This window comes from Phoxinus phoxinus, assembly GCF_949152265.1.
Source record: "Phoxinus phoxinus genome assembly, chromosome: 22".
NCBI classification, from domain to species: domain Eukaryota; kingdom Metazoa; phylum Chordata; class Actinopteri; order Cypriniformes; family Leuciscidae; genus Phoxinus; species Phoxinus phoxinus.
Window position 1 is genome coordinate 7,896,590 of NC_136897.1, and position 10,877 is coordinate 7,907,466.

A 10,877-nucleotide genomic window follows, 5' to 3' on the forward strand; every position below is an offset into this window, starting at 1 on the left:
CCTCTTCATTGCTCAACCATTGTGTGTTTTGCTCTTCATCTTCTATATCACCAACCGATATGTCATCTGGCTGAAGAAAAATGTAAATGACCGTCAGGCTTACAAAAAATATAAAATAAAATGAAATGGTAAACTGTAAGGATTGGTAACACTTTACAGTAAGATCTCATTTGTTAACTAACCATGAGCAATACAATTGTTTATTAATACAAATATAGTGGTTAATTGTTTGTTCAGTGTATTAACTAATGGTAATAAATACAACATTTGATTTTAATAATGTATTAGTAAATGTTAACTTTATTAATACATGCTGTAGAAGTATATTGCTCATTCTTAGTTCATGTTAACTAATAAAACCTTATTGTAAGGTGCTACCAATTGATTGACTGTATGGTTAGCATACAATCAAAATGAAATAAATATGATTAAAATAATAAAGGAATATATGTAAAATCAAGAGCAAACTAAATATTTTGTAATACCTCAGTGAGTTGCCTAGCTGCCTCTTCTCTGCAGAGCAGTTGTGTGTCTTCTTCAGAGTCAGCATCAGAGACAGCATCAACTCGGTTCTCTGTGTGTGTCTAAAGTAAAAAACAAATTACCTTTAAGCCAGTTGTGTAATGTAGGCTATCCATGTATTGCAAAATGTGTATTATTATAATGAATAATAAATAAACATACTGTTAAATAATATTAACGGAACTGAATGTTATATTGGCTGAGATGTATTTATTTAATTGAACTTGATTTATTTTACCTGAGGTGACAGGCTTGCAACATCATCACCTTCCCTGCTATTTCTCCGTACACTTGTGCTCCTGTGGGGTTCTTCTTCATCATCTTCCAGAAATATTTTGTACTTGTTTCTTCTGGGATTTTTTTTTTTTTGGAATATAGTCATCTTCTAAAAAAGATTTGTATTTTTTTCGACTGTTGGACATTTCACCCTCGTAGATAATTAGGACGCGCGTGACCAGATCTTCTTCGCGCGATCGTTGCCCTAACAACGAGTCTCGAGAGCAGCTGATCCTTGATGAGCGAACTGTCAGTCAGCGTCTTCGTTAGTTCAGGATGGACATAAAATACGTTTTGGTAGATTTTTTCACAGACAACACCGTTCATATATGTGAACTTTCACAAATAAAACACAAAAATATGTCAAAACTACACCCCGAGGCTATTCACAAGTGGAACAAAGAAGAGGAAGCATATGTTTACTGGAAGAAAACTTCGTCAGGCGAGCTGCAGCGTTGGCCTTGTCGAGTCATCCAGTTTAGTGGTGAGTAGGCTATAACGTCTAATGTCCTCATACCTTTGGTTATTTGATTTAGAGAGCTGTACAAATACTTTTATTTATATTTTATTCAAACACAGTTGAGAAAATAGGGGAAAACGCTGCCTACGTACGTTACTGATTTGTAGCGCACGCGCAGGTGCGCAATTAAGGCACGAGCAGCACAGCCTCGCGAGGACTGATCAACACAGAACTCAAGTCTGATAGAAAAACAAAACAATATTGTTTTTTGGAGGTGATACATTCACTGTCATGTTTTAGTAATACAATTACCAGAAGTAAACTGACCATTTATGGGATTAATTTTATTGCGTTGTAAATTAATCGTAGGCTATCATTTAAATCTCACTCCAACCAGTTAACGTTACAATCCTTTGTGAATAGACAAATGTATTATGCTATCATTGAAGCTCAACAATTAAAATATAAGTAAAAACTTATGTAAAAAAAGAACAAAAAACATTTATAACAATGGAATAAACAAAACTGCACTGAATGTGTCTTTGTTTGTTTGTTTTTAGGAGAGCGTCAGCCCCTAATTGACTTGAGAAAAAAGATTGAAAATGGCTGTGACTTTGACAGTATACCCCTCTTTGCAACCGAGGAAGCGTTAGGAAAGGGTAGAAGAGAGAAAGTAAAAAGGTCCTCTACAGATGTTGGCAAGACTTCATTTCTGGACCTGGTAAATGGATAAAATCTCAATCACATTCTACCTCAAATGTCAACCTGATTTTAGATAGTATTTAAATTAGATCAAGAAATGCAGTTACATGTAGGCCTAAAGTCGTGTATATTTCATACATGTACTAAATGCACTGTAGACAAGCATTTATGTTTAATTGTTACATTTTCTGGGATACTTTTTTATTGTGTGATTTCTATTTTCAGGAAAATGCACCGGTAACAAAAAAGAAAAAGACCAAAAACATCATTCAACAGAAGATTATGGCTGCGGTGAAACAAAGCTGCACTCAAATAAAGGTGAGCAGAAAGCTTTATTTTATCTTTTATAAATTATAACTTTACAGCTAGAATACATAATAACGGATATTGTACTTCAGGAACCAAGACCTGATGTGGGAGTGCTGAAGAATGCAAGTGTACCAAGTCCTTTGTCTCCTCAGCCATGTAAGAGGCCAGACATGGCTGAAGATATCAAAGAGTTAAACAATGAAATTAAAGAGCTTAAAGAAGATTTAAAATATGAGCGGCGCTTCAGGATAAAAGCAGAGAGAGAGCTGAGGGAGTGGAAAGGTAATGACATCTAGCTATAGCACAGCAATTGTTCTAAATTTTCAGTTCTCAACTTGTGAACTATCTTTTTCAGTATATATAATACCATGTTCTTTTTGAATACTCGTTTCTGATTGGCTGGAAGGTGTGCATTAAACAATGAATGCACAGGTTACAAGTCAGTTGAATCACTGTTCTAAATTAATGTGCTGCTTTTATTGTAGGACACACATACATACAGACACACACACAGGCAGTCACTCGCAGAGATCTTGCAGCACTCTCACACGCAGAAATATTACATTTCTAATATATGTAATTGTTTAATATCAAAAGTAACCGAAAAGTAACCTGGTCTGTCAGCGCGTGGTCAGTCTCCTCTCTGCTCCGCGATGTATTTTTCCTTGCGTGAGAACATGGAGTGGCATGAGAGCAGCGTAGCTTGTCGGGCATAGCGACAGTAACTAAGGGGGGCGGGTCTTTGCGAACGGTCAATTAAAGTGACAGCTTCATTAGAAAAATGCTGTGCCTGATGAAAAGGAACACTCCACTTTTTTTTGTAAATAAGGCTAATTTTCCAACTCCCCATTTATCCTGGTAAAGGATAATACTGTATACTGTATTTATCAATTCATATTCATATTTTTCCCAATAATTTTATTTTGCTTTTAGATTAGAATTTTGAATTCCAAGAGGATAAATGGTGCCAATAGATGTGGAGGGCACTGTAAAGGTTTTGTGGATTGTAAACATGATTGTGTCGCTCTGCTTTTTTCCAGAAATGCATGCTGTTGTGCAGGAGCTAAAAGGCACAGTAGGAGAAATAAAGATGATGTGCATTTCAAAGCAGAAGCCTGACACTCTGCAGACCTCATCTTCGCAGAACATCGGTTCTCAAATTCAAGAACCATGCTCTGCTCAAGGAAGTGAGCAGGTAAGTAGGTCCCAATTATACAGTTATTGTATTGTATTCCATTTTCTGTCAGAATTTTCAACTCTGGCTTGAAGGTGTGTTAAAATCTACCTCTTTTACATAACACAACTTGTGGTTGCTGATGTTGTTTTTAATTCTGTACCGGGCAAACCAAAAGTATTTGGATTTTGCTCTGTAGCTTTATATTTTATTCTAAAAGGCATTTCTGAGCCATTTTGTTTTAGATTGTAGTCTGTCACTGTGCTGGTCAACTTTTTTTTTCTTTTTCTTTTTTACTTTTTCTGAAAAGAACAGAAAACAATCTGTTCTCTGCTGTTCCCCACTAGGTAATCGATTTCATCAATTTGGGAGAGGGGGTGCGGATCAAGAGAAGCCAGTTTGATAGGATCAACACCCAAGATTTTAAAAAATTTACCAGCGAGCTTTTCCTTGTAACCTTTGGGCGAGAAACTCTTGCCACTCACTCTCTAAATGGAAGAAAGGCACCCAATGCAGAGACCAGCAAGGAGGCACTTCCAGCTCACACAGTGTCCGTCTTAATAGGTAACTCCTCATGTATTTCTACAGACTAGCTCTGCTGTGAAAGAGAATTTGGGATTTTTATCAGTTGCTTTATTCTTTTTTATTTGTCAAACAATTTAGTTTATTTCAGTCCATGTATATAATTAGTTGTTTATAGTTTGTGTGATTAGGAAAAGTGACTCAATTAAGGTCAACCGGTCTAATTTGCAAGTATTTTCAAATTGTTATAATAATAGTTTTCAGAATTAGGTGAGTATTAAATAAAGATGTATCTCCCATTTAAATAGCATGTGATCTTTTGTCATCAAATGATAATTAAAATACTTATTTAATTGCAAATTTAAAAACTCTGGAGTGGAATTAAAACACCTTTTATACTCGCATGTTCTTAAGCCCCCTATGCCTTTTACATTTAAATTCTTAACATTTCAAAAAATACATGAAAAAATAAACACTTTAATTCAGATTTTCACTTTAATTCTGAACTATTTTCAGATGTTAAACAAATTATATTTTAAATATCCAAAAGATAAATCATATCAGTTAGCATATGATTTAAGTTTTAGTACTTCTCCAGTGACTGCTGGATATTATCCCAGATAAATTAAGAACAGCATATTTACCTTGCCTAATAAAAAGTAAAGTTTCAACAACAGAAATCATGATTTTCCATGATTTTTACAAGTGAGATTTGCTCTATATGTGAGCTTAATGAGACCACTTCCCCATGTGTTTTTCATTGTATTAATGCAATAGATTTGGGTAACAATTCCTATGAAGCCTGTACCGGTAATGCAGCATTATAAGGATATTCTTAATGCATTATAATACATGCATAATGCATTTTAAACAAGCTTATAACATGTTGTATCATCTTATAAAAAATCATAACAACAGTAACAATACATTATAATGCTGACCTATTTGTGGTCATAACGTTTAAGAGTGCATAACACCTGGTGTTATAAAGCCTTTATAATGCATTATGTAAACATATAAACAACCTTATAATATAAGTGTTATATCTTCTCATTTGTAATCGTAACAATAGTAATAATACTTACTTATTTGTGGTAATAACTATTAAGAGTAAGACGGTTTATAACACACAATGAACAATTTTATTAAAAAATAAAAATAATAAAATAATGGATTATATATCCCATAGTTTCATATATTTTGCTTACCCAAGACTCATATCTTGACATTGTTGACATTGAAGATCTGCACAGTATAATTGTACATCTTATGAGTCTCTTTTACTGCTTAAAGTAAAGGGACAATAACAAAGTGTTTTTAAACATCTAAAGCATTTAACAATGTGCTCATGATATTTATAAGTGGTCTTTGTCTGCTTTAACAAAAGTGAAGTTTTCTTTTAAACAGCCATAAGATATCATGTGGTTATAAGACATTTGCTTTTTTACATTTTTATTGCAATACATAGAAAATAAAACATGTTGCATATGTGCAATCAACACAACAATATTGTATTGTTTTAAATGTAAAAGAGTTTCCAGTGCGTTAAATGGATAGTTCACCCAAAAAGAAAAATTATATTATAATTTATTTACTCTCACGTCGTTCCAAACCTGTATAAGTTTGGAAAAAGAAAAAGAAAAAAACACAATTGTTAACCAATACAGGTTTAGTCACAACAACATGAGGGTGAATGAATTATGACATTTTTTATTTTGGGGTGAACTATCCCTTTAAACTCACTGGAAACTCTTTTACATTTAAAAATGCAATATTGTATCTTAAGTTAACAATGTCAAGATACAGTATGACTCTTGGGAAAGCAAAATATATGAAATTATGAGATATATAATCCATTATTACATAAGTGAATAAAATTAAAAATCGTCATAATCTTAATACTTAAACAAATAAGTATTATTACTATTGTTACGATTATCAATGAGACGATATAACACATTATAAGTTTGTTTATAAGGCATTATGCATGCATTATAATACAATAAAAATACCCTTGTAATGCATTATAATACAGGCTTCGTAAAAAAGTGTTATGCTATGTCTTCATAATGTGTAATGCATTAAAACACATGACAAACAACCAATTTCAGATGTAACAACCAATCTGCAAATATAATGCATTTTAACTTTAGTAACAATTATTTATGAAAAGATACAATGCAATATAATGTGCATTATGAACACCTTAATTATGTATTATACATAAATGCTTTAAGAAGTAATGTGTTACCTTAACTTATTTTACTTGAAATGTTCATAGCCATTAATGCTGACCAATATGCCATTACAAATTGATTGGGAACAGTATGAATACTTACTTACAAACATTTGGTGACACCACAATGTAAGATTCAGTTTAAAGGACAATTCCGGCGCAAAATGAACCTAGGGGTTAATAACCCATGGTTACCGAGTTGATCGTTCATGATAATCGAATGTAAAGAGTTTTATCTCTAAAAACTGATTAGCTTATAACGCTAGTATATGGGGCATAGAATATAAGTAAAAAGGGTCCCACTTTATATTAAGGGGTTTTAAGTACTATGTAGCCTACTTATTTTTCGATGTAAGTACAATGTACTTATTGTGTTCATGTTGTATTGCAAAACACTTTTGCTGCTATTGCGGTGTGATACGGGTAAGGTTAGGGACAGGTGTGGTGGTATAAACATGTATGTACACAATAAGTCCATTGTATCAAACTATTAATTTCAATGTAAGTATAGTACTCAAAGCCACTTAATATAAAGTGGGACCATAAAAAGAAATCGCTAGTTAATACCACTAACAAGGCTCAAAATAGCCTCACACTAACACGGTAACATAATGAGGGTCCCTACATGCAAACCGAAGCATTGAGAACTTTGTAAGTGTACAGACCGTTTAATAAGAAGATACTTTATAAAGACTGTACTTTACGCATATACAGGCAGGAGCCATCTTGGAAAACAGTCTCGACCAGTCGAGCCACGAACGCCGTGATAATAGAGCTGAACTGTGACTTAAACCTATCGACCAGCTCATTTAGCGCGGCGTTCGTGGCTCGACTGATCGAGACTGTTTTCAGTCGAGCCTGCTATTCAGTTTTTAGAGATAAAACTCTTTATATTCGATTATCATGAAAACACATCCCAGAGAACGATCGACTCTGTAACCACGTGTTAATTACCCCTAGGTTCATTTTTCGCCGGAATTGTCCTGTAAGCATACTATATGCCTGTGTTGTAGACTGTAACTGAAACTTGAGAGTTTTTCTGAATCTTTTTTTCTTTTCTTTTTCAGACTATATCCAAAAGAAATTCAGTGTGTCTTCATCTGATGTAAAGGCAGTCATAAGAACCAAGCTCAACAATGAGGACAAGCTATTAAAAAAACGAAACCTTCCTGAGTAATGGAAATAGACTATAAAGTGTTTATTTGCAAATTATTCATTTATTCATTTATTTCCTAACTCTCAGCCAGTTATTTAAAGTTTAAATTAAAATAAAAAACACATGTATTGTTACATTGCAGTTTCACTGTTGTTTTGTACATAAATTCATATGTGTGAAAATAAAACATAATTTTCTGGATAATCCGGTTGTATCTGTACAGCATTTTATTAGTACTTGTACTTTTGTATTCTGTATTTTGTATTCTGTATTTTAGTACTACTGCAGTTGTATTTTAGTAATACTTCAGCTGTACTGCATCTGTATCGCAGTATTATTTTACTAGTACCGGTACTTTAGATGTATTGGAGCAGTAATACTGCAGTTGTATTTCAGTAATACTTCAGTTTTATTGCAGTAATACTGCAGTTGTATTTCAGTAATACTTCAGTTTTATTGCAGTAATACTGCAGTTTTATTGCAGTTGTATTTTAGTAATACTTCAGCTGTACTGCATCTGTATCGCAGTATTATTTTATTAATACTTTAGATGTATTGGAGCAGTAATACTGCATTTGTACTCCAGTAAAACTTCAGACATCTTTTTCTTACAGTAATACTGCAATATTGCAGTTTTTTCGTGTCCAAAAAACTGCATTTTTCTACATGTAACAAAAACTGTAGTATTACTTCTAAAAAAACTGCAGTAATTTTTTGTAAGGGTAGCCTAGTTGTTATTCATCAGTGGAGACAGTTTTCAAAAAATGTCATCCAGTCCTTCCAGTTGCATAGTTCGCTGATGCTAGGCTAGCGCGAGTCAACGGTATCTGCTAGCCTGCCATTAAAAACTGTTTTACCCACTCCACAGTACACCAAAAGCAAATAAATTATAACGCCAGACTGTCGATGTAAATGTCTGTTGAGAGAATAATGTTAGAAATCAAACTACCCTTTCATTGCATTGCAATAGTTATACTTTGTTCCCTGTATTTATTAGCACAGTCTACAGCAGCGGCGGAGTGATATTAAGTTACCTAGGCAACCGAGAGAGTCTCCACATGACGCAAGTGTATTTACCTGCCGCTGACACTCATCACTACAGAAGTGATTTCCCTAAGAAATCAACATAGGACTATGGCCACGTTTGAAAGCCATGCCAATGTTTCAGACTTTGGAGACGAGGAATGTGTTTTATTCAACGAACCGTACATGTATGAGCCGGAATACACAGACGAAGAACTAATCTAGATGGATGCTAAAAGGGCAGAAATTTAACTGTAACGTTATCTCCACTTACGTTGTCATTGTCATTCTATCAGTTATGAAAGGGACTAGCTTCATAGATAGCTATAGTAGCCTAACAAAAGTTATTACCTGTTCATCTGCTGTTGGTGCATATGGAAAGACGGCTGGAACTGCATTCCTTGTCAGTGACTTATGAACGTTTCGATTATGGGGTTTTTCAAAGTCGTCTGGTCTACAAATTCGCAACTTTAATAGTCTCTGCCGGTGTCTCGTTATCCAAGCCAGCAGAAAGAAGCCACAGTTGGTTCCTTTCTGGATCTCTCAATGGAAATTTGTGGAAACTTTTTGCATGACCATCTATTTGGTTTAATTTTTACAATTTCGAAATGCACAACGAATCACCATGTTGCCAATTCCTTAGTTTACAATCGAATGTTTTTCAATATCTTTGTTCAAGGCTACTACTAGCTAGCTAGACGTCCCGTCTGTACTCTGTAGTGCGCGCTTCTGGTCTTTGTTTACTTTTCGGCGCAGTACTACTAACCGGAGCAAAGTAAAATTCCGCCGCTGCTGAGAAACTAGTTCCTGTAAATATAATGCGATCATTGAGATGTAAGAGTACCGGTACTTTGATTTCTAACATTATTCTCTCAATAGACATTTACATCGACAGTCTGGCGTTATAATTTATTTGCTTTTGGTGTACTGTGGAGTGGGTAAAACTGCTTTTAATGGCAGGCTAGCACATACCGTTGAGTCGCGCTAGCCTAGCATCGGCGAACTATGCAACTGGAAGGACTGGATCATTTTTTTTGAAAACGGTCTCCACTGATGAATAACAACCAGGCTAACTTGAAAATGAGGTTTGATGTCCAAAATCCTGAACCACCCCTTTAAGGCCCCGGTATTACCCACCAAGCCAGTCAGAACAACATCGGCATTGGTGGGCCGTAATGCTTATTCAGCTTCTTGTCAGACTGCAGCATGGCTCCACACTATGGCGCTGCTGCAGGCCTATCAGGCTGAATTGTTAGGAGATGGGCTAGGGAATTGGCCCGAATGCGGTTTGCGAACTGTGTCGGGCCACAGATTTGTCTCTCAGGGCCACAAAGGAGACGGCTAAAACCATCAGCCGGTCTGTGGCAGCCCTAGTGGTCACTGAGAGACATCTATGGCTTAACTTAAGCAATATTAAAGAGAAAGACAAAAACTTTTAATTGATGGCCTCTTTGGCAACGCAGTGAATTCGGTTGTCGAGAGGTTTCAGCAATCAGTCAAACAGGCAGCTGATTTCCAGAATCTCCTCCCCCTGCCGCTCGCATTTCTCCGGGGCTGATGAGCGGGAGCAGCCCCAAACATCAAAAGCCAGCTCCTCATACCGTGCCACACAAAAAGTTACATCGTGTCCATAATATACACGCAGAGCGCAGATTACTGTATAAAATATTGTTATATTGATAATATTATAAATATGCAACGCGATTGCGCAAGTAACGCGACGCATGCAATGCATTAGGTGACAGTTGACCATGCAGAGCATCAGGGAGAAGTTGGAGCGTTGGGAGTTACTAAAAGTTCCCAATGCTTCGGGAAAAGCTGCATTTTGAAGGAGTTTTGATTTGATTACCACAACAAACAATGAGCCTGAAGTCTTCAACAGTGGATGCTATTCTTTTTCTTCACAGCTCTCGCGAATAAACAGTGAATGATACAGCCTACTCAGTTCAACGGATTTTTTACTTATTTATTATATTTTTTATTATTATTTAACTTTAGTCAGTTGGCGAAGAGTTCTTTGAAACAAATCTTTATTTACTGCTGGATCACATTTGGCTATATGATATTTGTCATTTCCTGTGTTGTGCTAAGGGTTGTAGTCCTATGTAGTTCCCTATCAAGGGAACTCCCGCTGCGTAAAACTCTTGTGGGAACACCTCCGAGTGTTGTGTCATGAAGCACGTGTATAATCAGTCCAATGAATGAGCGGGACATCATAGGTGACGTCATAGACTAGGAAACTATAAAGCACCCCTGAACGCAGTGCGTGACAGCTTCTGTTTTCTTCAGCAAGCCCTCTCTGTATTTGTCCTTTGTCATTTTTACTGTTGTCTGTCAAAGTCAGACCCACAATATATATCACTATGGCGAGCAAGCAAGATTACAAGCGTGTTGTTCCCTGCCCTCGTTACATCACAGGTGGGGACACACATCAGCTTGTTTGGGAGTGGAGCATGCCCAGTCAGTTCTCGAGGGAGCTGACTGTGAGCATTGCGAG

General features: G+C 35.8%; 1 protein-coding gene across 1 annotated transcript; it reads left to right on the forward strand.

Annotated features, from left to right (window-relative positions):
* Positions 1–531: 531 nt before the first annotated feature.
* LOC306990469 (uncharacterized protein) lies at positions 532–3,547 on the forward strand (the record flags this gene model as incomplete). Its single annotated transcript, XM_079597345.1, has 6 exons — positions 532–1,282; positions 1,819–1,979; positions 2,186–2,278; positions 2,359–2,551; positions 3,310–3,464; positions 3,539–3,547. Exons 1-6 carry the CDS (start codon positions 1,075–1,077, stop codon positions 3,545–3,547), a joined length of 819 nt encoding a protein of 272 aa, XP_079453471.1. The 5' UTR covers positions 532–1,074.
* Between the last annotated feature and the right edge of the window lie 7,330 nt (positions 3,548–10,877).